The following is a 27896-nucleotide window of genomic DNA, read 5'->3' as shown; positions in this document are numbered from 1 at the left end:
CACCCATTAGGAGCTGAAACACATTTCCTGGTTTAGTTTCATTGGAAGGGAGTATGGTCACTGCTCTCCAAGACAGTGCTGCAAGCAGAGGTGTAGTAACTGGGGATCACAGGGAGATTCACTTCAAAAGCATGCATGTGTTCCAAAGTAAAATGCTAACAAATTAATATACTAATGTGGACACACCCAGAAACCTTCCCCAATGATTCCAAGATTTCACCAGAATAGTAACATATTCTTCAGGGCTCATTTCTGTGCCTGCATAGTCAGGATTATTTCTCCTTTGATCATTTGCTTGCATTTGTAAGCACTGAATTTCAGTTGCTGTCATTCAGCTCTTCACTGCCAACTTTTGTCTTGACAATTATAATAATAATAATCTATAAATTATCAGGAGTAAATGTGATTATTTTCAAGCAATTGATGGCTCTGTTGTACAACACATGTCTCAATACCAGTGTTTAAAACCTCTATTCATAGACACCTCTCTGTGAACCAGGTGGTCTAAGAGATGACCAAACCTTCTGGACCATAGTTTGGTTTTGTTACCAGCTGCTCCTGTGGGATATTACAAAAAGGTTTCTTGAAGAACCTTTTACACCATCCAGAGTCATTCTTCTCTAAATATTGACCCTAGGATGTGTGAGATGTCATATAAAAATGTTACCTCATGTCCAAACCAAGACATGTTCACATGTCTCTGCTAATTCTATTTCTTGACAGGTGCTACTAATCTGCATGCAATGGCTCTCAGACTTAGCACTGTGTAGTCCCTCGTATTCCTTTTTAATCCACTTGTCATGAGCACATATAAGTGATTAATATAAGATGATTTCACCCCAACAAAATCTAAATAAATGAATTGAAGAACCTGAAGGAAGAAAATATCTTCATTGTTTCTGGTTTGCTCCTCTGAAGGAATGGGGTGCAAATGTTGTGGGTGTTCTGTGAGACATCTGAGAAAGCCCAAGTAGGGGAACTGCTATTTTCAGACAGAAGTGTCTTTCTGACAGATGTTTTAAATGATGGGTTTGTTTCAGTGTTCTGTTGTAGTCTCCTGCTCATACAACCTTTTACCATTTTGCAAGAGTCAGCCTAATTCCTCTTTTTGGTGAGCCATGTGAAGAATCATTATTTTCTACACAGGTCAATCATACCAATTTCTTGTAAAAGTCTTTAGAGACCTAATAAATTTGCAGCAATATTTGAGATAATCAATCAGTACTATTTCAATACTATCTCAATAATGAGATAGTATTGAAATAGTACTGTAATCTACATTTGTTCCGTGTAATAGAAGAAACCAGACTGAAGTGTATTTCCTTTCCATGTTGCACTATTACCAATGTAAAGTTTTAACAGTAAACAAAAAGTGTGACATTTTAATTCACAGGCAGAAAGGATGAATTCCCTTTTGTCAAAACCAAAATATTTGTGTTTGCATAAGTGTCCGTTACAAACATTTGACTTTAATGATATTGTTCTAGTAGTTTGAATGCAAGAAACAGTTAACTATTTAATAATTTTTTTTGCCAGTGTCAGGATGCCAGTGCCATAAAATGTTCTGCAAAAATGATCTGAAAAATATATGGATAAGAAGGAACAACAAAAAGGGATTGCACTGATGAAAATGTACAGAGCCAAGAAACTGTACTAATGCTAGAAGTCAAATGAATGGACAAAGAAATGCTATTTACAACATAGCTGGGCATCACAATCACTCCATTGATTTAAAAAAAATAATTAGCCCATTTCCTTCAATATTAGACCACATTTAAATTTTGTCATTATTTGAGCTGTCTCTCTCAAAACATTTTAACTTTCAGAAGCAATAACTAAGCAGTGAGTTTATTTCTGGGTTTTAATATTCAATCAAAGACCAGCACAAAATAAAGCACTGTATCTGTCATTCAGGAAGCATTACAAAAAATAAGGCAATTTTAATCTTTGAATAGTTATAGGCACTGAACCTGGACACTGAAGGGAAGGAAGCCTGTTCAGTTCAGTGGCTTTGGTGGCACCTTCACTTCCAGTGTTCAGGCTTTTTAGAGTGACAAGGGTGTGTTTCAGTGTCCCTCCCAAGCAGCAGCACGCTTAGTACTTGTACCTTGAAGCAAGCTACACTTGAGCCAGATAAAACACTTTATCAAGATTGTAACAAGAAATCAATTGGTTTTGGGTGTCCCAAAATATGCTCAGCAATTTACAGTGTAATGAGGAAGCTGAGCTTGTGGTAACAGTGATGATGTAGGTAAACAAGACCTTAATGGGCATTGCAATGTTCCATATGCAACTCTAAAATGGAATTTCTTAGTAAGACAATGAATGTTGCCAGAGTTATTCAGGTCTGCTTTTGAACCTTGTTCAGTAACTTTAAATTAGAGAAGTCCATGATGTGGGCAGAGGGAACCTCTGGTTAACTCTTTGTTATTGTCTTTATACCTCAATTTATACCTCAGATGATTGCTCAGTTTGGGATTGAGGAATACAGTCTTCACTGCAAATCACACCACATTTGGAACAGAGTCTTGAAAACTCTCATTAGGCAACAAAACTTCTGGATTTCTACCTACTGAAATCCAGAAAACCTACTGCTTGGAGGTTACTTGATTTTGAGGACAGTTGTCTTCTAAACACTGATTTTGAGAACAGATCAATGATAATGTATTGATAAATAGCTGATTCTTCAAAATAGGTGTTAGTAAAGCTTTTCCACTAAAAAACAATTGAAAAGGTGTTACTTATAGACAACCAAATCTTAGAGCTTGTGAGTGCCAGCTCAGTATTACTGAAATCAGCATTGCATCCACAGTTTGCCAGTGTACAAGAGTAGGTGCTTAACTGTTCTACTTTCCCCAAATCCTACTTCAAGACACTGTTACCTGCTTGTGAAGCCAGTCCTATTCCTTCACCACAGAGCAGTTGTATCAATATAGAGGTTGATTTCAGAAATAATAACCTTTACTAAAATATATAATCTTCTTCCAAGTCCCCTCTGTCTTAGAAAATACACATGTGAAATAATTAGAAAATAGATTTCTGCTTTTCAGTTCAATAAACAAGTTTAAGTACAGGTTTAAGTGACTCCATTGAAAGAGATGCAAGATGGAAAGCACAAGACTCAAAAACTTGCATTTCCTTGTAAAGCAAAAATAATTTTCTAAACCCTGCATCTCAAGCCAAACCTTGAATCCAAAAGTTCAACCCTGTTCTCTCCCATCTGCATGTTTCCACATGTCATAGGGATTCAGCAGCCCAAACAGTGCCATTATTATCTTCAAGTTTTGACTTTGCTGGTACCTGAGTGCAGGTATAAATGGGAAATGTTGCAATTATCTGGAAGTATGTTATCTTTCTAGTGGATCTTGTGAGCTGAAATAAACTGCATCTCATTCTTACACTGCTGATTAAACAGACGAAGATTGAATTGAAATGTGTCACTGTGGTGGACATGCTCTTAGCCACGGACATTGCATCATTTCAGTGAGAAGATGTAATTTTTAAAAATGTCACTTCTTCCCTTTAATGCAATAACTACTGAGCTTTAAAAACTGGTTTTATTATTGTGATCCAGAAATGCGTACATGTTAAGTCCCCTTCAGAGAACTGGCTGTAATCTTTAGATCACTTATCAAAGGTGTAATACAATCTGACACAATAGTAAATTACCACTTTAGATTTCAGCTTCATCATCCCTGAAAGTCTAATGGTGTTCATTGCATACCACTCCCCCAAAATATTAAATAAAAAAAAGCAGTGAAAGAGCATCTCTGTCACACTGATAACTGGTTCACATATTCATCAGTAAAGGCAGTTTTTATTGCAGTAAAAAGGATACTCCAACATTGGAAAAAAAAGTTAGGAGCACAGTTCATATGGAAGTTTTTTCCCCTCTACAGCCTCTCACAGACTTAAAATACTAGAGTCTGTGAGATAACTGTCTGGGTTCAGGTAATATACATGGAATTGTACATGAAAAATGAAAAATATTACTCCAAGTTGCTGAACTCTTTAATGTGAAATTAACAAATTTGGTATGTAAAAGTAAATACATTTCCCTTTCTGTCTGTTGCCGAAATGAACGAGTATTTCCTGTCAATGCATCCAACAGTGCATTGTAAAGCACAAGGCAAACCAGGGCAGCCTTACTGAAGACTACTCTGAAGACTCTTTTTGTCAGTCCTTTATTTTAAGATTATTATTTCTAAGGAAACATGCACCATAGGTGTTTAATATTTAACAGGTTACCTCTTAAGAGGAAAAGCAAGGGGAAAAAAAAAGGAATATTCCATGACACTTTCACCCACTCATAAAAGCTTGAAATCATAAGCACATGAAAGTCAAGCAAAGGCAAAGCAGTATTTCATATAGCCTGAGAATTATACTAAGACATATACAACATTCTTTACTAGTAAAGGAAAAAAAAAATGTACTTAGAAACATCAACACTAACACCTATATTTTACCATACAATGGAATAATTATCTATAGCTGTAAAGTGTCTTGGTTCTACCACACATGTCTAGAACAGACTACCAGGAAACACAGAAGTTCTAACGGGTGTTCTTTTGCTTCTAGAATAAATTGGTGCCTGTTTCACACTCCTAACCTAAATGTAATAGGAGGCATTACAGATGATTAAAAGCCATTTATAACTGGAAAAAGGCACCTACCTAACCAAACAATGAGGTTATTTTGTCTGTGATCTTATTTTGCTTCAATATAAAGGCAGTAATTGAATTTATCTTTAAGTTTAAAAGGTTGAAAAGCTTTTAAAATGACATGACAGTAGAAAATGAAAGAACTGACAGGATAAATATGCACATCTATTTCCAAACTTCAAAATTTATAAAAGTTTCTTGGGTACCACCAAAGTATGATGAGTTCATACAGGCAATTTACACACTACACTTTTTCCATATACTTTATCAGGGCTTCTATGTCGTGATTGGCTTTAAAAATAATTTTTCAGCTAATATTACATTTTCCAATTGCAGAGTTAATGACCGGTCTTACTTGATGAACCTTTGAAGGATTTGGGTATTACTAATGAGTGAAAAGGGAATCAGGAGTGCATTATACCTTTGGAATGTCACCATAAGATCCAAATTGTTTACTGACACCCACAGTCCCAAGTTATTTCAAAGTGAAATCCTGAAACTGTTTAATGGTTATCTTGCGATCCACATAACGTTTTACTTGTTCAAGAACTTGGGACTGCTCTGAGGGCACAAAGCACTTCATCTCACTTGCTGACTGTGTGGGATATCCAAGCTCCAAGAGGATGCAGCTGCTTTTTGGGAAGGGCAAAATGTAGTCATCTTTTAAATGAAGCCACTACCATCTACACAGTTGCTACCTATTAGACATACAAATTCTTCAGCTTTCTAGACATTTCTTCTGATCTCTGTCATGGAGAACTTCCCAGTGAAGATGCAAAATGCAAATGGATTAATAACTGAAGCCCTGCACACATTTTTGCCACATGTCCAACATGTAGATGAAGATTTTACACTATGACCAGTTGAGGTCATTTTCCAAACACCTCACACAACAAGAAAGGAACAGCCACACTTCTTCCACCTACCTGTTCCGGTGGAGACAATTCTTCCATATTGTACAATGATAAGCAAAAGTATTTCAAGTGCAGTAACAAAGAAAAGGAGGTGTTTCAGAGGCTTTCAACCACAGTACCAAAAATTCATTACTCCATGCAACTGCCTGCAAAGAGACTGGGCCTAAAACTGCCTGCAAACTGGGCTGTTGGTCTGCTCCCTCACAGAACACACCAGATGACCACTCCAGCAACCTCACTTGGATGTCACACAGTGACACTGCCCACATCCAGCTACCAAACGTCATCATCTTACAACACAAGGATCATAAAACAGCAGAATTTTTTAAGGATGAGTCAGAGCTAAATTAGCATGGCTACCATTAGCCTAAGACATACTAGCTTTGTTTCTTTCTAGAACTAATCCAAATGTCTAAAGACAACTCAGAGAACACCAGACAAAGGTCTTCTATGCATCCCAGAAACTACTAATGCTAAAATTGTATCACTAACTTTTTTGGTTCGAAGTTGTTCTTCATAGAACTCCCAGTGGCTATTCTGGAGTCAAAACAGCAATACAGCTGACATACAATATCCTTAAAATTACGAAGTTAAATGACAGATACTGCAAAATGAGGGGGGGGAGGTCAGTGACACTATTCAGATCATCATATACTTCCGATAATTTGACACCACATAGGAGTGTTTAAGTGCTGCTCACTTCAGAGGAGGTTTGTGTCACACACAGTAAAATATCATCCTAATAGAGCAATGTCACCCCTTAGCTGTGACCTCTCCTAAAGACTTTGAAAGACAACGACAAAGTGAAAACTGTCTACATGAAACCTGTCAGATCTTGCAATTGCACTTAAGACCCTACAGCTGATCATCAAGATCATCAAACGGAGAAAAAGTCCAACCAACCACAGCAGCAGTTCCACACCCAAGCACAACCTCATGGTTGAGCAGTACCTGTATCACCAGCACACAGCTCCAACTGGAAGGTGATGGTTTCTGTCCTGGCTTTTAAATTCTGCACTCCAGAGAGCCTCAATGCAAACAGCCATTTCACTAGGAAATGTGGAGCCTGAGGAGGTGCTTCAGACCAAGAAGTGTAGGACATCCAGTCATGTTTGGTGCTTTTAACACTTCCACCCTGGTTCCACTCACTGGAACTGGATATTTCTCAAGCACCCATGTCCAGTGTGTCTTATTTTTCATTTCAGCTTTCTCCCTTCGTATTCTCTGGCGTGGCAAGAGTGGCTAGACCCGTTCTCAGTTGGGGCATTGGAACTGGGAGCCAGAGGTCAAAATTCGGCTGTGTTTCGCCCACTGCCCGCCGGTTCCTTTTTCCCCGCCTGCCTCGGACCCGGCGGCCGTCGCCCGGTGCTGGCCCGCCGCTGTCGCCGCCGCCGCGGCCGGGGGGCAGCGCACGCCGGGCTGCGGGGCCGGGGGCCGCCGCCCGCCCCGCCTCGCACCCCGGGCCGCCCGGAGCGGGGCCCCCGCCAAACTTTGCGGCCCGCGGGGAGCCGGGGCCCGGCCCGGCCGCCGCCCCCGCCACCCCCGCAGCACCCCGGGCAGGAGGTGAAGCAACCTGGCGCCGGCTCCTGCACTTTGCACAGCGGGCGCAGAGCCGCCTCCATCCCTGCGCCTCCCGGCAGCGCTAAGGCGCATTTTTTCGCACTAATCTGCACATTCAGCACGTCCAGAGCGCCTATGACTTTACCTGGACTTTCTCCACTCTCCGGGCTCATCACACCGCGATCGCCTCCCCATCCTACCGCTAACTCTCGCTCTCCTTCACTCCTTCCTCCTTCCCTCTTGTAAGGCCTGCTAAGATCAAGCCCGATGGAAAGTAGAGAGAGAAAGAGAAAGAGAGAGGCAGCGGGAAGGGAGGGGAGCCGCTCCATCCCTCCCTGCCCCCCCCCGGGCACACACGCCAGCCCTTTTCCCCCCACCCCAGCCCTTCCCTCGGCGATTTCCTCCGCTCTTCGGCAACTACGAGGGCTCGGCGGAGCGGCTCCGAACGCGCCTCCGCTGCCCTCGGCGGCGCCCCGGCCGGCGCCCCCCCGCCGCCCGCCCGCCCCGCGGCCCCCGGTACCTCGTAAAGGTCCCCCGAAGCCATGCTGGGGTGCGGGACTGGGCTCCTCCGCGCCGTCTCCCTCTCTCCACCTCTCCCGCTCCCCCACTCGCTCTCTCTGTTGAGTAAACTGTGTTTTGCAGAATGACAGGCTTTGGGGCTGGCTGTGCGCAGAATCAGAGGCGAGGAGAGCGGAGAGGCAGGCGGCGGGGCTGGCGTAACCAGCAGCAGCAGCAGCTCGGGCGCACAGCGCCGGGAGCCGCGTCTCCCCCGCGGCGGCGGGGCCGGCGCCCCCCGCCCTCCCCTCACACCCCGCCCGCCGCCGCCGCCTCCCGCCCCGGGCGGGGACCGGCACCGGGACGGGTCCCCCCGCGCCCTCCCTCCGGGAAAGTCCCCGGGCCGTTCTGACGGCGGCCTCCTCTCCCTCCTCCTCCCTCCACCCCCCCCGCCTCAAACTCTTTCCGCGGCCAAAATAAATAAATAAAAAAATAATAATTAAAAAAAAAAAAAAAAAAAGAAATAGAGGGGCGGGCTGGAGGGGTGGGTGCCGGAGCGGGCGCGCTCGGCGGGGAGGGCCGCGCCGCCCGCCCAAGGTCACCACGGGGAGAGGCGGGCGCGGGGCCTCGGGCGGCCCTGCTGGCACCTTCCGCCCCCCGGCGCCGCGTGGCCGCCCCGCCGCCCGTGGCCACCGCCGAGGGAGCCGAGCCGGCGGGAGCGCCCCAGGAGCGGCGGCCCGGCGGCGCGCCGGGGCTCCGGGGCGCCGCTCGCCCCCGCTGCCCGCCGGGCACGGCAGTGCCTCCTCTCCCGCTGTCCCCCAGGCATTTTGCAGGTTCGCCAGCCCGCTCGGGGATAGGAAAGCCAGCGGCGCCCCGCCACCTGCTCTTCACGTGGAGGCGGTGGCCGGAATTTTGAAGCGGCTGGGGGATGCGCGGCGACACGCAGCCATCGGCCATCGCCACTTTAGAGCCGTCCGTGTCGTTTCTTGGAGGAAAAATGCCGCCCTATGGCTGCTGGCGTCCCCACGGTGCTTACCTGGGAGATGGGGAACGTGTGAAGGGGATGCCGAGCGAGCCTTGACTCCCCAGCGGCCTTCGCCCCATCCCTGCAGAGCCTGAGGAGCTTCTCCCACAGGAGCCGGGCCGTGAGGGACCCGAGTCCGGACACATTCAAGAGCGGTCTGGATGCAATCCCGTGCCGCGTTCTCTAGGATGACCCTAGAGCACGCTGCTTGGACAGAATGACCCGCTACGGTCCCTTCCACCATGGCTGATGCTGTGAACTGGTGGTTCTGTGAAGAGGAATGAGCTCATGGTGACAGAAGCCGCACTTTGCAGCAGTGGCGGACTCCAGGGGAGGCAGGATCCGGGCTGTGGCAAAGAGCCCTGAGTGGGAAGCCAGGGCCGCCCAAAAGGTAAGGGCTGCTCCCCTCGGAGGCTGATGAGCACCACGTCGTGTTCCTGCGGCTCCGGGCTGTGGAGGATGTGCTTCTCCAGGTAAAGTGTTGAGTGTCCTCTCGGTATTTTATTTATTCCTAGATAAATAGGAAGGAACACCATGAGAGCGTTCTCTGACCAGCTCTTCACACCTTGGCTCTGTAGCCAGCCAGCTCTAGTTGTTATTGAGTTTCAGACTCGCTGCTCTCGCCTCACAGCAGACTTGTGGCAGGCATTCCCTTTCACCTGGGATCAGTGATGAATGTTGTATGGTCTGGCTTTGCCATAGCTGTGGTTTTTGTTAATCTTCTTGTATTTGTTGTTTTTTCCTTCTTGATTTTCCATGTGAATGTAAGAATTGGCACTGCTCAGAGCACAGGTTGGAGAGGGTTATTGAATGTGATAATCGTTAATAAAAGTTGCTGGTATTGAGCACTGAATTATTTCCAAGATTTTATTTATGACCAAAAATCCTGCTATTGTTCAAGTGGTGTGAAGCCAAAGACTCTTCTGGCTGAGAGGATTCCTTTTTAAAATATCAATATTGGGTATTTTGAACATTGTCACTTTTTATCATGAAAGTAGGAAATCACGCATGCACATCCAGCTCTTGCTTGACCCCATCTCCTGAACTGTGAATATTACCTCTGGTGATTATGAACTTGCCAGCTAACCAGTTTAGTATTGACTGAGAGTTCAATAAAAGCTATCTAATGGTAGTTTGGAGCTCAAAGACGTTTATGGTTTGTGTGGTCTACAGAGGTGTGTGATGATGTTGGACTCCTAAGAATAAGACATTCTGCTTAGATGAGACTATTTTTCTTTTACCTGACTGTGGTAACCGGTGACTTGTTCTCTGCTTTCCAATTTGCCGGCAGTATTTGGATTGTTGGGATTTGGTATTTGAAGAGTAAAATGTTGAAAAGATAAAGAAATACTGTAAACTACCCATGTATAGTAATTCCAATAATTAATGCAGCAAATACTTCTTAATTCCAAGCAGTGCATTACTTCATAATCACATTCCATGGTTTCTCCTTGATAAATAAATTATTTTGTTTCATTGTAAAGTGATGTTTATTGTTTACAGTAGCAAATCAGCTCATTGAGCCAAATATAATAATATATCCATCAATAAGTAGGTGTTTTAATACATCTCTTCAATCTGCTTTATTACAACTACATTTTGCAGCTTTCCACAGCAGTAAACAAAATGGCAGTCAGAGCTGGTGAGTAATTTTTCAGATACATACTAAAATATTTGAAAATATCTGAAACTTTTGGCTTCTTTCATAGTATCAACTCTTCCCAAAAGTCTCTTGAATGAATTTTAAGAAGTCCCTTTCCAAGCTGTAGAAGATAACGCTTTTATTTTGAAACAAGTCTAATATTTTAGACATTTAATATTAGGTCTAATATTTTAGACTGCACAATTTCATTTACATTGTACAGTGTTTACAGTAACATTGTCAATATTGTTGCTGTGAGATTTACAACCCAAACAAATAGTAGCTTGGAAGTTTTGAAAGGATGAATGCTTTAGTGAATACTTTGAAGAGGGGAAACATCTTTTTCCTGATTACTCACTCCTCTTTTCAGAGGGCACAGTCCCTTGGGATATGGTGGTTTGTGAGTCAATAGTGAGGAGCATAAAGAGAACTTTTGCGATTGTCAAACCCAGGAAAAGTTGGTTATGGTTTTGGTGTATTTCCCTGTGAGTGAGCAGAAGACAAAGTTCTAAGTTTTAAAAAATTCAAGCGACCTTCATTTGCCCAGCAGATCTTTATTGTAACTAGACAGGGCAGGCAGTGTTCCTCTCAGTCTTGTGTAAAAAATGGAAATGCTTAAATTTATGATAATTTTTTAGGGTTTCTGATAATAGACTTTCTGGAAATACATATTTTCTAATTTTATTTGCCTTTCAATGGTAATATCTATGAAATGAAATTGCAGCAAAATCCAGATTGTTGTGCAAATTTCAAGCTCTAAACTTAATGGTTTTGCTAAGTATGTGATTATTCATTACTCTTATTGTTTTGCTGCCTTCTCCTATTTCCCATCCCAAGAGAGTAATGCAGGCAAGGGAGGCATTCCAAGCAAGATACATCACATTTGAACACTTTTTTGGATTTGATGGATGCTCTGGTTTCCACTACTTTATTTGAAGGAATTATCTCTCAGTCTGAATAAACCTAAAAGCAAATGTATTCTATTCCAAAAAGCAAAAATACTGCTGTCATAGCTGGACTATTGATTTGTTATTGACTGTTTAGTCAATCAGTCTAGGGCTATAGAAAGATGTGGGAACTGTACAGTCACTGACACAGTTCCCCCAAGGAGTGCAGATAAGTATTTGCAAACACCTCGTACAAAAAATTGCCATGAAGGGGCTGTGTTGGCTCTTGAATAGGAACAGGAATGATGGGCAAGAATAATTAATAAATGGAGAAATTGAGAGAATTTCTGTGCTAAGGTATGAAAATTATATGAGAGAATGGGGGAAAACAAGGCATGAGTGAAGAATAAGGAACCAAAGGCAAATGTAACGAGAAGGCTGTGCAAAGCCTTCGTTGTGTGAAAAAATGGGGGAGGCAAGGAATATTTTAGCAGCAGTAACTGAAGCAAAAGCAGGGAACAAGGTAGCAAGATGTCTATCGCCAGCCTAAGAAGGGAGGATGATCAGAACATGGAAAAAGTCGGTGAGTGAAAATGAAAAAAGTGTCTCAGTGGGTTCACAGAGTAGCAGATGACAGGAAATGGTGAGCAGCTACTGCAGAAAAAGCAGAATTGCTTATGGCACCACTGTCCTGGATGGGAGACAGGCAGGATCAGGGATTGCCCAGGGCTTGGGGCTGAGGTGGCTCCATACTCACCAGGTAGGTGTGAGGAAGCACTAGGATACCACAGGAAGCTTATCACAAAAATTATCCAAGGTGTGAAGTCGAAAAGGAACTGCAAAACAAGAGGAGGGTGTCCTTGGCATACAGAGAGCATCTAAAAATTAGAAATAAGATGAATGTGAGAAAATTAAGAAAGCAGCATGTTTTTTTAATAATTGATTTGCATTGTTTTGTGATGAGAACTAGGCTTGGGAAAAGCCCCATGTACTTTGCCTTGTGCCATGCTGCCTTTGGAAGCAAACAAGTAGTTACGATCATTTGATTCTGATGCTAAATTAATATCTTCCTCCAAACCCTTCTTTGGATCTTATAACATGCAATTACTTATCATCTAGAGGAAACATTTGAAATAGGAGCTGAAATACCACAGTATAATGAAACAAACAGTAATATATGGAAAACAAAGTAATGTTTGTTTGTTGCAGTACATCATATACCATGGAACAGAACTTTTCTAGGGTTGATAGTACATTTTAATGGCTGCTGTTCTGAGAATTGACTTTGCTTCTTTCAACTTTATGAGTCTATTCTGTTCTCTTTAGTAAGGCCAATACCATTGTGCCTCAACTGGGGAAGGGGAAAAAAAACTTTGTCCAAGGATAAAATTTTGATAACTTTGTCTTTATCTGAACACATTGAGTACCTCCCAATATGGCACCAAAAATAGAATCTTTGCACATTCTTCTCCCTCTTGTTTGCAAATGCCTTTTTTCCCACTTGACATGTTGTCAGAGATAATAAGAAGGTGCCAAAACATTCCTGTTGGACAGTTTGCTGGCTTTCCAACTAAGGTGAAAGAAAAAGACAAAGTGTAGATCATGTATGTGGAAGTCAGTCTCATTTGGGAGCTCTTGTGTACACAGAACCTTCAAAATTGCAGCTGATTTAGGAAATCATGATGTACATCTAACAGGTGCAAATGACACACATTGTTTTCCTATATTCCTGTATGTCCTGAACATAAGGAAAGAGGCCAGTGTAATATTGGACTTTTGGGTTATGGCCTTATTTTTTATGTGGGTTGAAACTGAAGTGTGAAGTGAAGCTCCAGTGGCTTCTTCTGTAAGAAACAAATAACAATGTGTGAACACCTAAGAATGTTCTAAGTTGTAGTAGAATATGGGATTTGAAACTTGAAATTAAAGGAGGTTGGAATATGTTTTATTAGTACTATCTGGACAAGATGTATTAGAACTGTTAGAAAGAATCCATAAATAGCAAGACAATAGGAAACAGATTAATCTGAGTGATTCTCTTAAGGGAAGACATCTGACATGTTCAGTGTAGTTTACACATAGAGTGCATGTGATATTTAGAGTGATCACAGTGTATTATAGCACATTAGTAAGCTAATTTTTTAAGCTGATTTTTCTCCCTGAATCATTGCTCTATAATAATTGCACCAAACTATTGATACCCAGCCTACAAATATGCAGGGTTTTAGGACTAGGTGTATAAATTGTATATGTTAAGCTATACTGTGTTTTGTGACTTTTAATCAAGGACTCAGCTTGCCCCTCTGTATTTGCCTCTTGCAAACCCTCTGCGCATAGCAGGCTGCTCATGACTGTTGCCCAAAAAAAGGAAAATCACTGCATGATCTAATAGTAACTCTGAAACTATGCAAGGACACATAACATTTCAGAAATCTAAAAGAATTATTCCTTACTAATGAGAAAAAGTATGGAGCTGGATCCATCCATGAAAAGGATTACATAATGTCATTGTTTGTGAGGATGGAGAGTCTGAAGCCACAAGGTACATTCCAGTCTGTTTTTCTGGGCTTATAAACAAAAACTCCATGATACACTGAAAGTGTTTAAAAATACAATTATAAGAAAATATAGAATAGTGGTGTCTGGAGACAATCTCTGTTGCTTGTCTGCTCCAACCCTGCAGCTTAGCTCTGGGTCATTTAGAGTTCATTTGCTTGTGACTGTCTCCAGTTGGGTTTTGAGTATAGCTGCATAGTCAGGGATGAAATTGGTACCCCAACTCTGAAGCCCTTTCTCCATCAGTTAATTGGCATCTCTGTGGTGTTGTTTCTGATGACATTCTTTAAGGAGAGACTTCTTTTTGTGCTTATAGGATTCTTGGGCCTTTGTACATTATGTTAGATTTCGCTCAGGAAGACGAATATATGTTGCATTTGAATATCATAGCACAGTCTAAAATATTATTATGAGCTAGTCAAGGATTAGCTACTCGTTGCCTGAAAAGGTAAAATAAGAGCTTTTTGATCTTGGCAAAATGGTAGAAACTGAATATAGTCCAGGGAGAAGCAGCATTCATTTTGTCTGCTGGTCATGCAGAAATTTGTTCTGTGCCAAGTTAGCTGGAGTTCCTAATGGCACACTTTTTGAAAGATATATGTGTTCACACGGATTTTTTTTTTTTTTGAGAAGTGTGGAAACTAAATTTTTAAGTATAAATTTTTAAATTCTTCAAGTATAAGAAGAAAATGCCATTTCTTTTTTATTTATTTTGCTAAGATGTTTTGAAATAATATATGTTTAATGGTGCCTTATCATACAGTATGCACTTTAAAAATGTGTAAATATATCGCACATGTTAATTATCTTTTATTATAGATGCCTTTAAATACAAGCTAGTGGAATTCTCCATTTACATACAAGAGCTGCTGGTGGTTTGGTAGTGTCTCTAAGAAGAGAATTATACCCACTGTGAATGAATATGCAACAGGCTTTGCATTACAGTACATACTTAGCTATGCTAATAATTAGGACTGCTTTTTAGGGTAAGGCCTATAAACTTGGTCTTATGGGACTTATTATTTGCATTACATTTATTTGCAGGAAAAGTACCCTTCCAAAGCGTTACTCACACAATTTTTCATAAATAACTTGGAAAGTGGCAATATCTTGTTCTTAGACATTATTCTAAGTTTTTATATTGTCTTTTTTATTTTTAGACATTAAATATTCTCAACTTCAGAATTGTCAAGAATTTAATTCTTTTTACTTGTTGCTAGAGTGATTTTTAAAAAGTGTAAATCTATTTGTAATACTAATTTCCAAATAACAAACCATTTAAATTTTCTTTAGTGCCTCTACCAGTGTTTCAGTACAGATGAGATGGCAGCCAGCCCACTTGTGGGAGGCATGAACTAGTCCACAGCCTCCATAACACTCTTTCTTAAACCAAGATGGACTGTCCTAGAGTGAGAGAACTCAATGAAAAAACTCTAGCATTATTTAGAAAGACTAATTCATTTATCAGTGTGAATTGATAGTAATTCTTGAAAAATCAGGTAACATAAAACCTGAAGAGATACGAGAGTCAGGTCTGTACCTTTGCAATCAACCCCAAATTTCCTGGTGGTCTTGTCACAACAAAGCAGGCTGGAGCGTATTAAAAACCAAAACCTGAAATCTGAACTTCCCGTGAATTTAAGTAATGCTGTCAACATAGCAACAGCAATTCACCTTCCCCAAAATTCCCACCTGGACTCTTTAACTGGAGATAATGTTGGTAGGATCCAAGGATTATTCCCAATTTACCTCTCACCACTTTGTCTTATTCAGTGTTACTCTAGTTCTATAGCAGTGCATTAATTCTGCTTCTTCATCTGCTCTCTTGGCAACGTGTTACTTCTTACTTTTCAGAGTCCCCCAAAAGCAGAAGTTGGGACTTTGTTTCAGCCTGCCATTCTGGTCAGTTGTGGTTGTACTTCTCACTAACTTGTGTTGCTGTGTGTTCCCTCTGTTGTTAACCAGTTACACCAAACTGAATCAGCCTGTCTAAATGCACTGTATGGAAATGAGAGCTGAGTTTTGTTTATTTGTGAGTTTGTGCAACTTAGTGTGTCTGATACAGATAATTTTTCATTCAAGACAGTGCAGAATATTGGTGCTGATATCATCAGATGACAGTCTTGGTTTGTTTTTTGTTATCTTGAACAGCCTCTCTGTTGCACTCTCTTTTGTGCACAAACCAGTTCATTCTCATTCTAATTCTGGGTAATGAAACATATAATCTTCTGTTCTAGTCTTAATAACACAGTTTCAGAGCATGTGTCAACTAAGTGTCCCTGTGAAAACAGCTACTTAATTCCTTTTTGGTGTTTTTGATCGTTTTTGCTCTTTAATGAAGAAATCTTAGACACGTGTTCTCTACCTTTTGACCCCCTGAACTGAATTTGGGCTCTGATGTGGCAGTAAATGCAGAGGTTTCAGGTGAGCACCTGGCTTCACTGTGAACTTTAAATTGATGTGGAGACTGGGACCTCACACCTGATGTCACTGTCCTGGGTCGGGATAGTGTTCCACCCTGCCAGCCTCACTGGTGCAGAGCAGGACAATGTCTTTGTGCTGAGGGAGCACTTGGGTCATTAAAGTGTCTGGAGTGACCGAGAACCTCATAGAAGAAGGGGCTGAGGGACAGAAGTTTTTAGTCCAGAGAAGAGAAGGCTAAGGTGGATCTGATAGTGGTCCTAAGGAGTGGTAATAGGGAGAATGTGCCAGACTTTTCTGAGCAATGCATAGCAAAAGGATGTGGTGCAATGATCACAAGTTGTAAATGAGGAAAATATGAGTGGACAGAAGGAAAATAAATCATAATGAGAGAGATTAAGTGCTGCAACGGATGCTTAGAGAGTTCATAGATTCTCCAGAAGCTTTCAAGACTCAACTGGACAAGGGCTTGGACTGCCTTTTTTAACTTTGAAATTAACCCTTTGAAAAAGAAGGTGGATTGGATGACCTCCAGAGGTCCTTTCCATGCTCAGCTATTTTGTAATTTTATGAAACCAGAGGGAGAGATCTGAGATTTTTCTCCTTGATCTGTAACTTCAATTCTAAGGATTTTACTCCTTGAAATTGCAACTGTTAACATCATGTCAGTACATAGTTAGACGAAATAAAAGTGCTCAAATTACCTTGTGTGGGTGGAGGTAATCTGTGCAGCCTTGAACAGCAAATAGTAATTAAAGCAGGGTGGTAGCAGAATGTATCCTGTTCTGGAGCTCCTGCTCTCCGGATTGCTGTGCTCTTTCTTCACTGGCTGGTGTGCCAGTGCCAGGATGGCTTCAGCTGAAGAAAGGCAGAAAACAAGAGAACCTATGAGGTGATCATGGTCTGCCAGTTATTGGTGTGATGCCGATGCTCTATTCAAATGTGTAGTCAAACAAACAAACAAATAAATAAAGGTTAGCAAACCACACCTGAATTTGGCTATTTGGCATTGCTAGGAGAACAGTGTTTTCTACATCTATGTGATGCAGATCACATATTTTGCCTTTATGTTTTGGTTTCAGGCTATTTCAGAGTCTGACCCATGAACTTCTCCAGAATTTTAGCTGTACAAGGCACTGCAAACCAGAGACATGATCATTGATGGCTGTTTGATGATTCTTGGTTGTACCTGCCAACATTTGACATTCAGAAAGGGTAGAGTTGGCTGATGTGCCTCTCTGCCTTGGAGATCTGGTGCTGTTTGTTGAGCAGGAGCTGCAGCCTGAACCAGAGTTTCTTGGAGGGCCCAGTACTGTCACAGGGGGTGTTTCCTTGGTTGCCCAGAGCAGCAGAGACAGTGCTTGAGAGCTGTACTTGCAGCCTCACTCTCCTCCCAGAAACAGCTCCTCTCCTGTCCACAGGTCTCATTCCCTCACTGCCTGTCTGTGAATTCTGCCTGACCCACCCGTGATGTCTCACCATGACCATGTGTGTGTTGTGCTGGCTGCTGTCATGGACTTCTCACAGGTCATGGACAAGCTGGGCTGTGGACTCTGCTTAACTCATGAGATTGCTTCAGTGGCCCTGCTGTCACATGGTGGTGACAGCAGCAGAGGCAGGAACTGCCTTTGGCTCCTTCTGTGCAGCCAGTCGTGCTCAGTAGCTGCCTCTCTGCTGACTCTGTTGGTGCAATTGAAAGACTGAAAAAGCAGCTGAAGTGGAGAAAAGCTCATAAAAACAGTAATCTGCTCCCAACTAGAAAAGGAAAATGTCTGTGAAATATGTTTGGAATCTTGAGTTTCAGGTCTAGGTGAACTGTTATTCACGTCACAAAACCAGCAACTTTTTATATTGGTCTCAAAAGACTAATGCTGGTGGGTATAAACCCGGAATGTCCTTGTCATCTTCAGATGTGGTGTGCTTAGCCCAAAGGTTATGTGTATCAGCTGTCTGCTCCCAAGAAATCCATGAGTACACTTCACTTTATGGCTGTTAACTGTCACCTTTCTTGGGTAGTAAAATTCCTGCAGAGCAAACCTTGCCTCTACTTTCACATGATTAATAGGATAGAAGCAACTTGGTCCATGAGCAGGCTTTAACAGAACAGAGAGAACACACTATTGATGTTAAATGAGTTGGAAGGTGGCACCCTAAGAAGCAGTATTTGCTCTTGACAGTTAGAAAATTTATTTCTGCAGATGTGTAATGAGGAAGAATGATTTCAAAAGTAGAAGATTAATTTCAAATTGAGCTATTTTCCTTCAGGTGCAATAATATTTCTTTCACATGAGTGAAGGCAAACATGGAGGAAATTTCATATATGGCCAGAGAATATGTGAAGTTACAAAAAGATACTGTATTTCTTATAAGAGGACAGAGAGTACTGTGTCAGGAGCCACTGAGTAGTTGCTGTTGGGATCTACAGCAAAATTGAGCAATAACAGATAAAACTGACTCATGAGGACTCCTAAATCAAATGAATAATCAGTTATGATATCAACTGCTCCTTTGATCTATGGTTGGTCTTGAAAGCTATGCCTGGTGGCCTTAAAGACTTATGATATATTCTCACCTCTTTTCAGTGCATACATCTCCTTTCCTATTCTTTTAAAGAGGTTAATCTGCATTGCTGCAGATTTCAGAGCTATCCAAGGAGGACAGAAAGGTGGCAATATGTTGAAGCTATTTCTTTCAGCTAGGCTGGACTTTGGAATGTAACATTGAAGCAACAAGGTCTCCTGCTTGCTAAAATGTATTGCTGTTGTCCCACTGTGGCATCTTCAGAATGTGCTTTGTAAAGTCAGGCTGAACTGAACCACAGCAGTGACACATTTTGCTGGCTAAAATGACATATAAAGGATTAATTTTCTGGTTTATGTGTCTTTCTTTGTGTGTGTCCATGATGGATGCACAAGAGTGTCCCAAGTGCACTCTGAATACCAAGTCATTCATGAACGCTGCCGATGAGCATTCATCTTTTAGGCTGGCAAATGATTCCCTTGCTCTCTCTGCCCTTCTCCAGAGCTTCTCAGCCCTGGACTTACACAAAAGGAATGGTGGAACAGTGGTGGGGCTCCTCTCCCTGCTCTCTGGCATCAGGTGTGTTCACTGTGTGAGAAATAGATGTGGTGACTTTCTGATCCATTACCCTGGAATTCCTATACAGAGAGAAATTCAGGGTGGAATTTTGAAGGAAATTTATTGGGTAGAATACAAAAAAAGCTAAGAAAACCCAGCAAAGAATGACCATTTAAAACCCTGAGAAATAGAAGACAGAAAATATATTAAATTAAAATGCTTTCAGATCAACTCTACTTTGTTCATCCAGTGATTTTTGCTACAAACTTTAAGATTTTCACTGTTTTGCAGTTTCTAAGCTCTACGAAATTATAAGCTTTTTCTAATACACAAGCTAATTTTCCATGTGTTTATTTTTTTATCAAAATCAACACTGACTCACCAAATGTGATTATATAATCTCTGTTTTTTTTTCCTTCCTGTTTTTGATGTTGTATTTCCCCACTTCTTTTCCCAGAACTATGTTTATTAATCTACCAAGAAGTCCACAGGCAACATAATTACACCAGTCATTGTGTACTGTGCTGTTGCAAGGACCTATGTCCCATTACTTCTGTTGTCTCTGCAGTCACTAAATGTTTAAAACCTACCCCCCATTGGTTAAAAACCTTTTGAGAACATCTAGAAAATTCAGACTGATTTCAGTGGCTTTTTATACAACACTTAAAAACCCTTCTTGATATTTTCTGGTTTTGTCCTTAAATCACATACTTCCAGATTTATCAATTCCAAAAGAACCTGAGAAATAAAAAAAAACTAAGCCTGCACCAGTGCTGTCTTCTTTTTATTCCCTGGTGTACTGAGCTCCAAAAATGGGTGCATTGGAGGAGTTTTGCTTAATCCATTTTTTTCACTGAAATTGTTGTTGAATGCTTAGTGGTTTGGACTGGGGAAGAGCAGTGTGGCAGCTCTAGTTTAGCCCTGCAAACCTGGCTCTTTAGCATGCCCATGGAGAGCTGATTTTTGGTGTGCTCCTGAAGCTCATTAGGAGAATGAAAGACCTGTTTTAGGATAGGGGACTGAAAAAGACTTGGCTTGTTCAGCACTGGAGGGGAAAACCAGAGACAATATAATACCTGAGGAATAAATACAAGACAAGGAAAAGAATGATTGAGCTAAAGGGTAGCATTTGCTTGTGGAAAAAAAATGGGTCGAAACTGTCTGGAAATCAGAGGAAGGCTTTTTGATTTTTATGAGGTTCTGGAACAGCCTGAGAATGAAGTAGTGGGTTCAGAAAAAGAACAGCAGCTTTTAAGGTGGAGCTCAATACTTTTATGAAAAGAATTATATAACATGGTGCCTACAGACTGCATCTGATGACTCAGGAGATCTCTTCCAGTCCTATGTTCTTAAATTTTCCGGAGCAATTCAAGTATAAGAAGAAAATGTCAATTTTAAACAATTTGTAACTGGGCTCAGCTTGAGTACAATTCAATGGGAGGAAGAAAAGGTACTTTTTGAGCTTAAGGGCATTCTGCCTTCTGAGTTTCAAAGACCTGTGGCAACCATTGTAGCTTGTCAAAATGGTTATAATCATCTTTTAAAATACAGGGTTTTAGACATTATAAATCTTGGACTGGCCAGTAACAATAATATTTAATGTCTTTTTTTTTAACTTTCTAAATCCTTCCTAACCTACAGAAGGATGAAGAAGAAGCTCCGTCTTCATCAAGTGTAGAGGGAAGAATTGGTATAATCCTGTTAAGAAAAAATTATTGTGCTGTTGTGGATTAACTGTGGCCCAAGAGTGGTCTGTAGCCACCACAGGTCCAGTACACAAACACTGTGGAGACCAGACAAGAAATTTTAAGAAGTATTCTTTTTCATTAATTTGTTGGTAAAACACTTCCTATGTTTTCCAGAGAAATTTTGCTATGTTTACCAGGTCTGGAGCACTGGCTCAGTAACTGAATTCTCCACGCCCATTACTCAGACTTCCTTTATCGACACTCTGATCTTGTTACTGATTGGAAATGCTGTTCACTCTGGAGTAGGACCAAATAAACTGGGGGGTGATAAGATGTGTATCAAGCCATGTTCTTGTTTGCAGGCTTTTCCTTCAACATTTGGGATTTTCTTGTGCATTAGGCTTACTAGAAACTCTTGCTCTGGCCTAGATTAATCCCTAAAAACAGAACACAAATTACTTTATACTTGTGGATTAAGAGTCAGTTAATGAGGGCAGTTGGTATTGCCTCTCCAGTTTGGCTGAGTTTCTTAAGACCCAAAAGCCTCTCCAATATTGCAGCTCTTACCTGTAAAAACTTATCTGGAAATGACTAATCAGTGCATTTTTTTCCTGGCCTAATTGTATTTCTCATGAATCAGCTGAACCCACGGTGGGATTTTGGCAGCTATTTCTGGGTCCCTGAAGGGAGGTGGGGATGGTAGGAAGTTTGCAGCATTGCTCTGCTACTGCAAGCAAATTTATCAGTGTCGATGGTTTCCAGACTTAGGCTGAGCATTAAAACCAGTAGTTGCAAATAGGACATTTTTCAGCAAAACTTTTTCTTTTTCTTTTTTCTTTTTTTTTTTTTCTGGAAAGAAAGTGGCTTTTCAATAAAATACCACTTTGGGGATGGAAGAAGAACTTTTGTTGGGATGTCTATTTTTTACTTAAAATATGAAAACATGCAAATGTTCTCAAGTCTGATAATCAAGAGCATATTTTATACAGACTCTTTTCCCAAATTTAATGAAATATTTTTGTTGCTGATTAAAACTTTTCATGTAATAAAAAATATGGCTTCCCGGATGCCTTTGCTCTACAGTGTTTGGGTTTCCACAGGTGGAGCTTATCTGTGGGAATTTTGAATCCCTTAAATCTGCAATAAATAGGGTAAGAAGCACTTGTAATATTTGCTGAGTGTCTCTGCCTCCTCACCATTAGTCAACGCTTACAGAGTAGCATTTCAAAAAAACCCCAATAGAAATGTAATATTTCTGTTGTTCTGTAGTTTAGCACTGACATTTCCTGCTGTGAAAAGGTTATCATTTTTTTCCTCGGTATGTTTCTATGTGAAGAATATTCCAATTTTCAGCTAAAATGCATGAAAAAACTCCAGCTTTTCTTTTAACATCCATTACTAAGCATTCAAATTCTCCAAAGTGCAGGATGATACTTTATGCTGGCAATGACTGACTGACCTTTCTATTAACACCACTTTGAAGGCAGTTTAGTGGCTTACCTCTTTACCAAAATTAATAAATTCAGGGGTTCCATTAATGACTATTTTGATTCATAGTTCTGCTTTAAAATGTAATTATATGTTACTCATAATATTGCTCATACTCCTCTATATTCTGCCTCTTCATTCTAAAGCTGGCCTGTGATGTAGCTGCATTTCCATTCTTTCTTTTATCCCTAAAGCCACATCTTGAAATCACTGGGGCCACATCATGGAGCAGAGAAGGATTTGGCACTGCCTCGACTGAGAGTCTCATCTCTCCACACATTGTTCTTGTTGTAGCTGGAAAACATATGTCCCATTACTTCTGTTGTGGAAATATCAAGTAAAATGTAGAACGTCAACTGCAGTTGTTCACAGAGAGCATAAAGGCGGGGAAGCCTCTGGAATAAATGCTGGGAGCTCTGGAAGAGCTCTCCAGATCACTTCAGCATGCCAAATGATGGGAAATTCTGAGACCAAAACCACGGTAGGCATTGGTTGCTTACTGGTACAGAACTTTCCACTTTCTGAAATGGTGATATTTCTGTCACCTTTTCTGTTTAGAAGCCTCTTGTTTGAGAACATAATATCTTTCCTTTTTTTTTCTGTCAGCAAGCAAAGCTCTTATTGAGCTTTCAGGTAGGCAAGAAAGTAGTTATGCACTTAAATATAATAATTATTTTTATGTGAGTTGAACCAAGATAGGAAATTCTAATTCTGCTGCAGCCACTTAACTAAAATAATTTCTCTCATGCTTTTCTTTCAAACAACTAAAGTGAAGCAGCCATGAGTCAGCAGTGCACCCTGAATGACTCAGCAATTTATCTGTTTATGAACACATTAAGTATTTGAGTATGACTGGTACAACAAAAAAAGAAAAAAAAAAAGAAAAAAAAAAGAAAAAAAAGGCGGAAGAAAATAAAGAATTAAAGTATATTACTCCATCATTATTATTTCTTTTGTCAGTGCAGGCAGAATACTGTCTGTAGGTTCAGTGCATTCACTAAAAACTGCAAGGACCCAGGTATTTGGGTAGTTTTTAATTCCTTGTATGTGGAGGTTCCAGTACTTCTATCTTGAGATGTGTTCATGGTGGAAGGCATTTTGTGTCTGCAGCCTGGGTATGGCCTAGTTGGAAGTTGGAAACTAATTTCATGTATTTTAATCACTGTTTCCAACAAAGACATGATTTGTTTTAGATGTACCAAAGTATTTTCTATTTAAGGTTTTTTCTCATTACCAGGCTAAGCCAATAATGCTGGTCCATGTTGCCTCTCTCTCCTCTGCCCTGTCCATGATTATGATATTTGGCATCCAGCATCACAAACACTTGCCCTGGAAGGTGTAACAGTGTCACAACAAAGGGTGACTGCATTAATCTGTTACAGAACAGAGTTTTGTTTAAGTCCATGCATTTTCATTTTAAAGGTCACATGATGACATCAAAGATCAATAAATGGTTAATGTGCTAAATTTGTGTGGTGAGAAAAGAGCAGATTAAGAGCTGCTATAAAAGGCAATTGTACTTTTTCAATGGTTGCAGCTTTGCATTTTGACTTTTATTTATGCAATTGCCATATTCCCATGACTGCGTCATAAATGAGTTGGGAAATTCAATAGTGTATCCTGGCCAGGTAAATAAATGGGAACAAAACATGGTAATGGATTTCACATTTTGTATCCTATGTATTTTATCTCAGATAAATAGACTCAATAAATGTTACAGTATATGCACTTGTGCCACAAATATTGCATTTGATTCCTAATGGGTCATAAAGTGCTTTTTGCAAACCTTCAAAAACTTGTCAGCCTGTTATATGGAAAATATATTTCAGTACTAAATTTACTTTGTACTATTTGCCCTACTGAACTTGTTCCTGTCTTATGTTTCTAAACTATGTAGATAGTAAAATTTATGTTTGGGTTTGATCTGCCTTTTGGTTACAAAGATCTTAATTCCACTGAAGTGGTACAAGCTGGAGTCTTTACATCCTGTTGTGTTTTAATGTGTTCAATATTATAGTAACATAAGAATAATAATATCAAAACCTATTATAAGCTACATGAATTTTATTATTTAAACATATAAACCAAAAGTAATTTACAATATTGCATCAGAGTAAATCTAAATTGTGTTACAGAGAGCTGCATTATATAGAATGGATCTTCTGTTGTGTTTAACATTTTGACCTTGTGGTATATGACTCATGGTATTAACCAAAATGATGATGGGGAAATAGAGAATAGGTGCAGCATCAGCTATAGTCTTGTGACTTTTGATTACTTGAAGGAAAACTCGGTGAAGATTTTATGTTAATATGGTGGCAATCTCTAGCTAAGGTTGGTTTTGATGAATTATCTGGCTATCAACACATTTCATGCATTAATGGTTAAGTCAATTTGGGAAGTTACAGAAAAGCCAAACATCTAAACTTGTAAAGTAATATTCCATAACTCTAACTTTGGAATCATGTTTCTTCTAAGACCAGAATTTTATAAATGTTGTTCCTGAAAATTGAAGAGCTATTTATTCTAAGTAGAATATGGCACATATTGATAGAGCTAAATGTAGCTACATCTAGATGGTGGTATTTGTTCCACATTTATTTTAGTATTTAGGATGATGCAGTCCCAGATGATTCCATTTATACATAATGGGAAGTTACTGTAAGCTACAGAGACAAGGCTAATAAATAATTTCTCTTAGTAGTTCCATATAGGCAAGTACCAGAATAACCAATGAATGGCTCCAAGATGTCAGTAAACCTGGGCCACAGAATATTAAAAGAGTAGAATCTGAGTTAATGAAGATCCATCATGTTCATATTACTACATATGTGTTACTGAGGATTCTGTGTGCATTATTTCTGTGGTCTTTGAACCATTTCTGGTCATCATAAATCTTTGAGGTAAGGAAAATGGATGGCTCAAGTGACAGCATAGTGAAGTGGAACTAAAGCCTTCAGCTCTGCTCTATCCAGAGTTCCAGGAAACTCCAAGCGCTTCTTGAACTGCTATTAGTTTGTAGAAAGTTATTTAATGTTCAGGGTGTGTTGACCCTATAAGGAAGAGTACAAAATGCATATTGGCACAGGTAAATATCTTTGAAAGAAGTGAAATGATGATCACTCAACTGTCCCTTAGACCTGGTGTTCCCTCAGGGAACCACTAGGAACCCATCCACTTCCAGCCAAGTCTTTCAAAGACTTCCCATCAAATGAGATGGGATTGAGCCAGAGCGTTTGGCTGAAATATTTAAGTGTGCTCTTTAAGCAGTAAATTTCAAAAAATGACAGGAGAATTAAGTAGAAAAAGGAATATACTTGGGCAAATAGATGTATTCCCATGCAAATTAAATTTTTGACCAGAATATTAAAGCCTAAATGAGTTAATTATACTGGTAAATCAGTTCAGGTGTCCAAAAGACAAAATCAGTTAAGCAATTAAATTAAAACAATAAAAAAGATCCACAAGCAAATACTGACAACTGAGCTTACCTTGAACCTGTTCACCCCTGCTCTACTCCCCAGGAGCTCTCCAAAGAAGTTTCCAAGGCAAATGTCATCACTATTGCTCCACAGCAGGATGGTGATTGATTGGACTGGCTGTTCAGATGTGATCTGTTCCACCACACAAGAGTAATTTGTTGAAATCCTGTCAGAATTCACCACTTTAATAAGAAGGAGATTCGTGTAATCTGCCATAATAGCAATTAAAGATTTAAGTGTTGCACACTTTTGTATGTCTTACATACATATTCAGGTATAATTTATGTACATAAAAGTGTCTTGAGCTGACTCTCCTGAGGCCAATGATATATGTGCCATTCCCTTAGTGAGGTCAAGACTGGTAAGAGAGAGTGATTAAAATGAGAATTAAAATGTGAATTGTAGGGAGACTTCTGTTCGCTCCAGAGATAATGTGATAATGGTGCTTCATCAAAGGAGGAGTAAAATCATCCTCAGAGATCCTGATATTTGTCTAAAACTGGAATAACATTTTTTTCCTGTTTAAAATTAGAGTTAGAAAAGCTTTGTTGCTTTTTCTCTGGGAAACAAACAGATCTCTTACCTGAGTTGATCTTTCCCTGCATGTGGTGCTCCCCAAAATATGATGCACGTGTGTCAGGGTGGACACAGCCTGGGAGGAGGGGAGGTCTTGCCCAAGCTGGTTTTGAGTAGGCACAAACCCTCTGCACAGTGTGACAGACCTTTTGTTGTAGCAGCAATGCACTGGACATGCTTTATGTACTTAACCAGTCCTGAAAAAGTCAGTGACTCCAAGTGTTTTGTGTAGAATGCTCTGACTAGAAGAGTTTATGAGGTGTATAATGTCTCATGCTCTGCACTTCCTAACGATCAGATTGACTTTTGCAGCTCAAATAAAAGCTGACATGCTGGGTCTTCTGACACATCAGCAGCTGAACAGCTCTCCAGGGCTGAGGCCAGTGGGTTCCCAAACTCTGCCCCACCTTTGTGTAGCTTAAATGCTTCATGAACAGGGAGGTCAGGGAACACGAGGTTTTAAAAAGCAAGTGTAGGAGCCTGTTCAGTTTGATTACTTTGATCGTGCTTTCTTCTCCTGCTTTAATAGGCAGAATATAGGCAGTTGTCTTGAATTTTCTGACCTAATGTTCAAGGAATTTGTTGTTGTTTCCAGTCGTTAATAAGGACCTTTATTTGAGGTGATAGAACCATTGCTGCTTTAGCTCTGTAAACATTTGTGACATCTCCTTAGAAAGAATTAGCAGTTATAATTTCTAAGTCATTAATCACCTTTCCCAAGAGCTGTATTTCTCTGGGCTTTTATTTCTTTTTTCAATATAGACAGTTCTGAGACTTTTGAAGTTTTTCATCATTATATTGTTAAGAATTTTATCCAGAATTTGTAGAAAGCCTCTCTCTGACTTGTTGCTATAGCTCACAGATTCAAACTGCATATATTGCACTTGAGATAGATGTGGATAGAGAAATTTCAAGTGTCATATTCCATTACAGTCTGAAATTTCATGAAAGCTAAAGCACATTGTAAAATTACATTGTCTCTCCCATCATTTAGTTTCAAGAAGGAAAGAGCTCACAAAAATGTCAAAACTTAGTAAACTCAATATTAAATATAATAAGCTTTTGATTTTGGTACTGCCAGAATCACTGGCAGATGAAAATGTTGTTTAAAACCTTCACAGAATATTTCTCCAATTTTCTAGCTTGAGTTTTTTCAAGAATGGTTCATATTCCTGGAGAATTTGTTGTTAATTCAATGCTATCATATAGCTAAAATAGCCATTCAATGTATTTAGCTCTCTAATGTGCTTCAGACATCAATCATAAACCTTTGCAGGCTTCAGTCTGCTAGGCTGAGCCTAAGTTCATTTAGTTTTCTTGTGGAAGATAAGCTCTGCTTTTCCCATTCGTCTTAGTAATGATTTTCTGTGCTTGATCCAGTTTGTGTTCATTTTTCTCCAACGGGGGCTGCTGAGGCTGTGCAT

The 27896-nt window shown here is 40.3% G+C and overlaps 1 protein-coding gene and 1 long non-coding RNA gene across 26 annotated transcripts in view; one reads left to right on the top strand and one right to left on the bottom strand.

The window, feature by feature from the left end:
* CDYL2 (chromodomain Y like 2) overlaps window positions 1-7932 on the bottom strand; it is a 56560-nt gene extending 48628 nt beyond the window's left edge. Inside the window, exon 1 of the mRNA XM_021541213.3 lies at window positions 7656-7932. Within this exon, the coding sequence (XP_021396888.1) occupies window positions 7656-7679 (24 nt within the window). The 5' untranslated portion in view covers window positions 7680-7932. The remainder of the gene's footprint in view (window positions 1-7655) is intronic.
* Window positions 7933-8387: 455 nt separating this feature from the next.
* The window catches only part of LOC110476338 (uncharacterized), a 524174-nt gene continuing 504665 nt past the window's right edge, over window positions 8388-27896 (top strand). For 22 of the 25 annotated variants that reach the window (XR_014957969.1, XR_002466391.3, XR_014957954.1 and 19 more), the window contains exon 1: window positions 8388-9127. This is a non-coding gene — a long non-coding RNA (uncharacterized LOC110476338). The remainder of the gene's footprint in view (window positions 9128-27896) is intronic. The other 3 variants (XR_014957972.1, XR_014957963.1, XR_014957961.1) reach the window with 1 other exon arrangement.

The sequence above is a fragment of the Lonchura striata genome, chromosome 11 (genome assembly GCF_050655825.1).
Source record: "Lonchura striata isolate lonStrDom1 chromosome 11, ASM5065582v1, whole genome shotgun sequence".
In the NCBI taxonomy this organism is placed as follows: Eukaryota; Metazoa; Chordata; class Aves; order Passeriformes; family Estrildidae; genus Lonchura; species Lonchura striata.
This window is presented reverse-complemented; position numbering and strand designations above follow the sequence as displayed.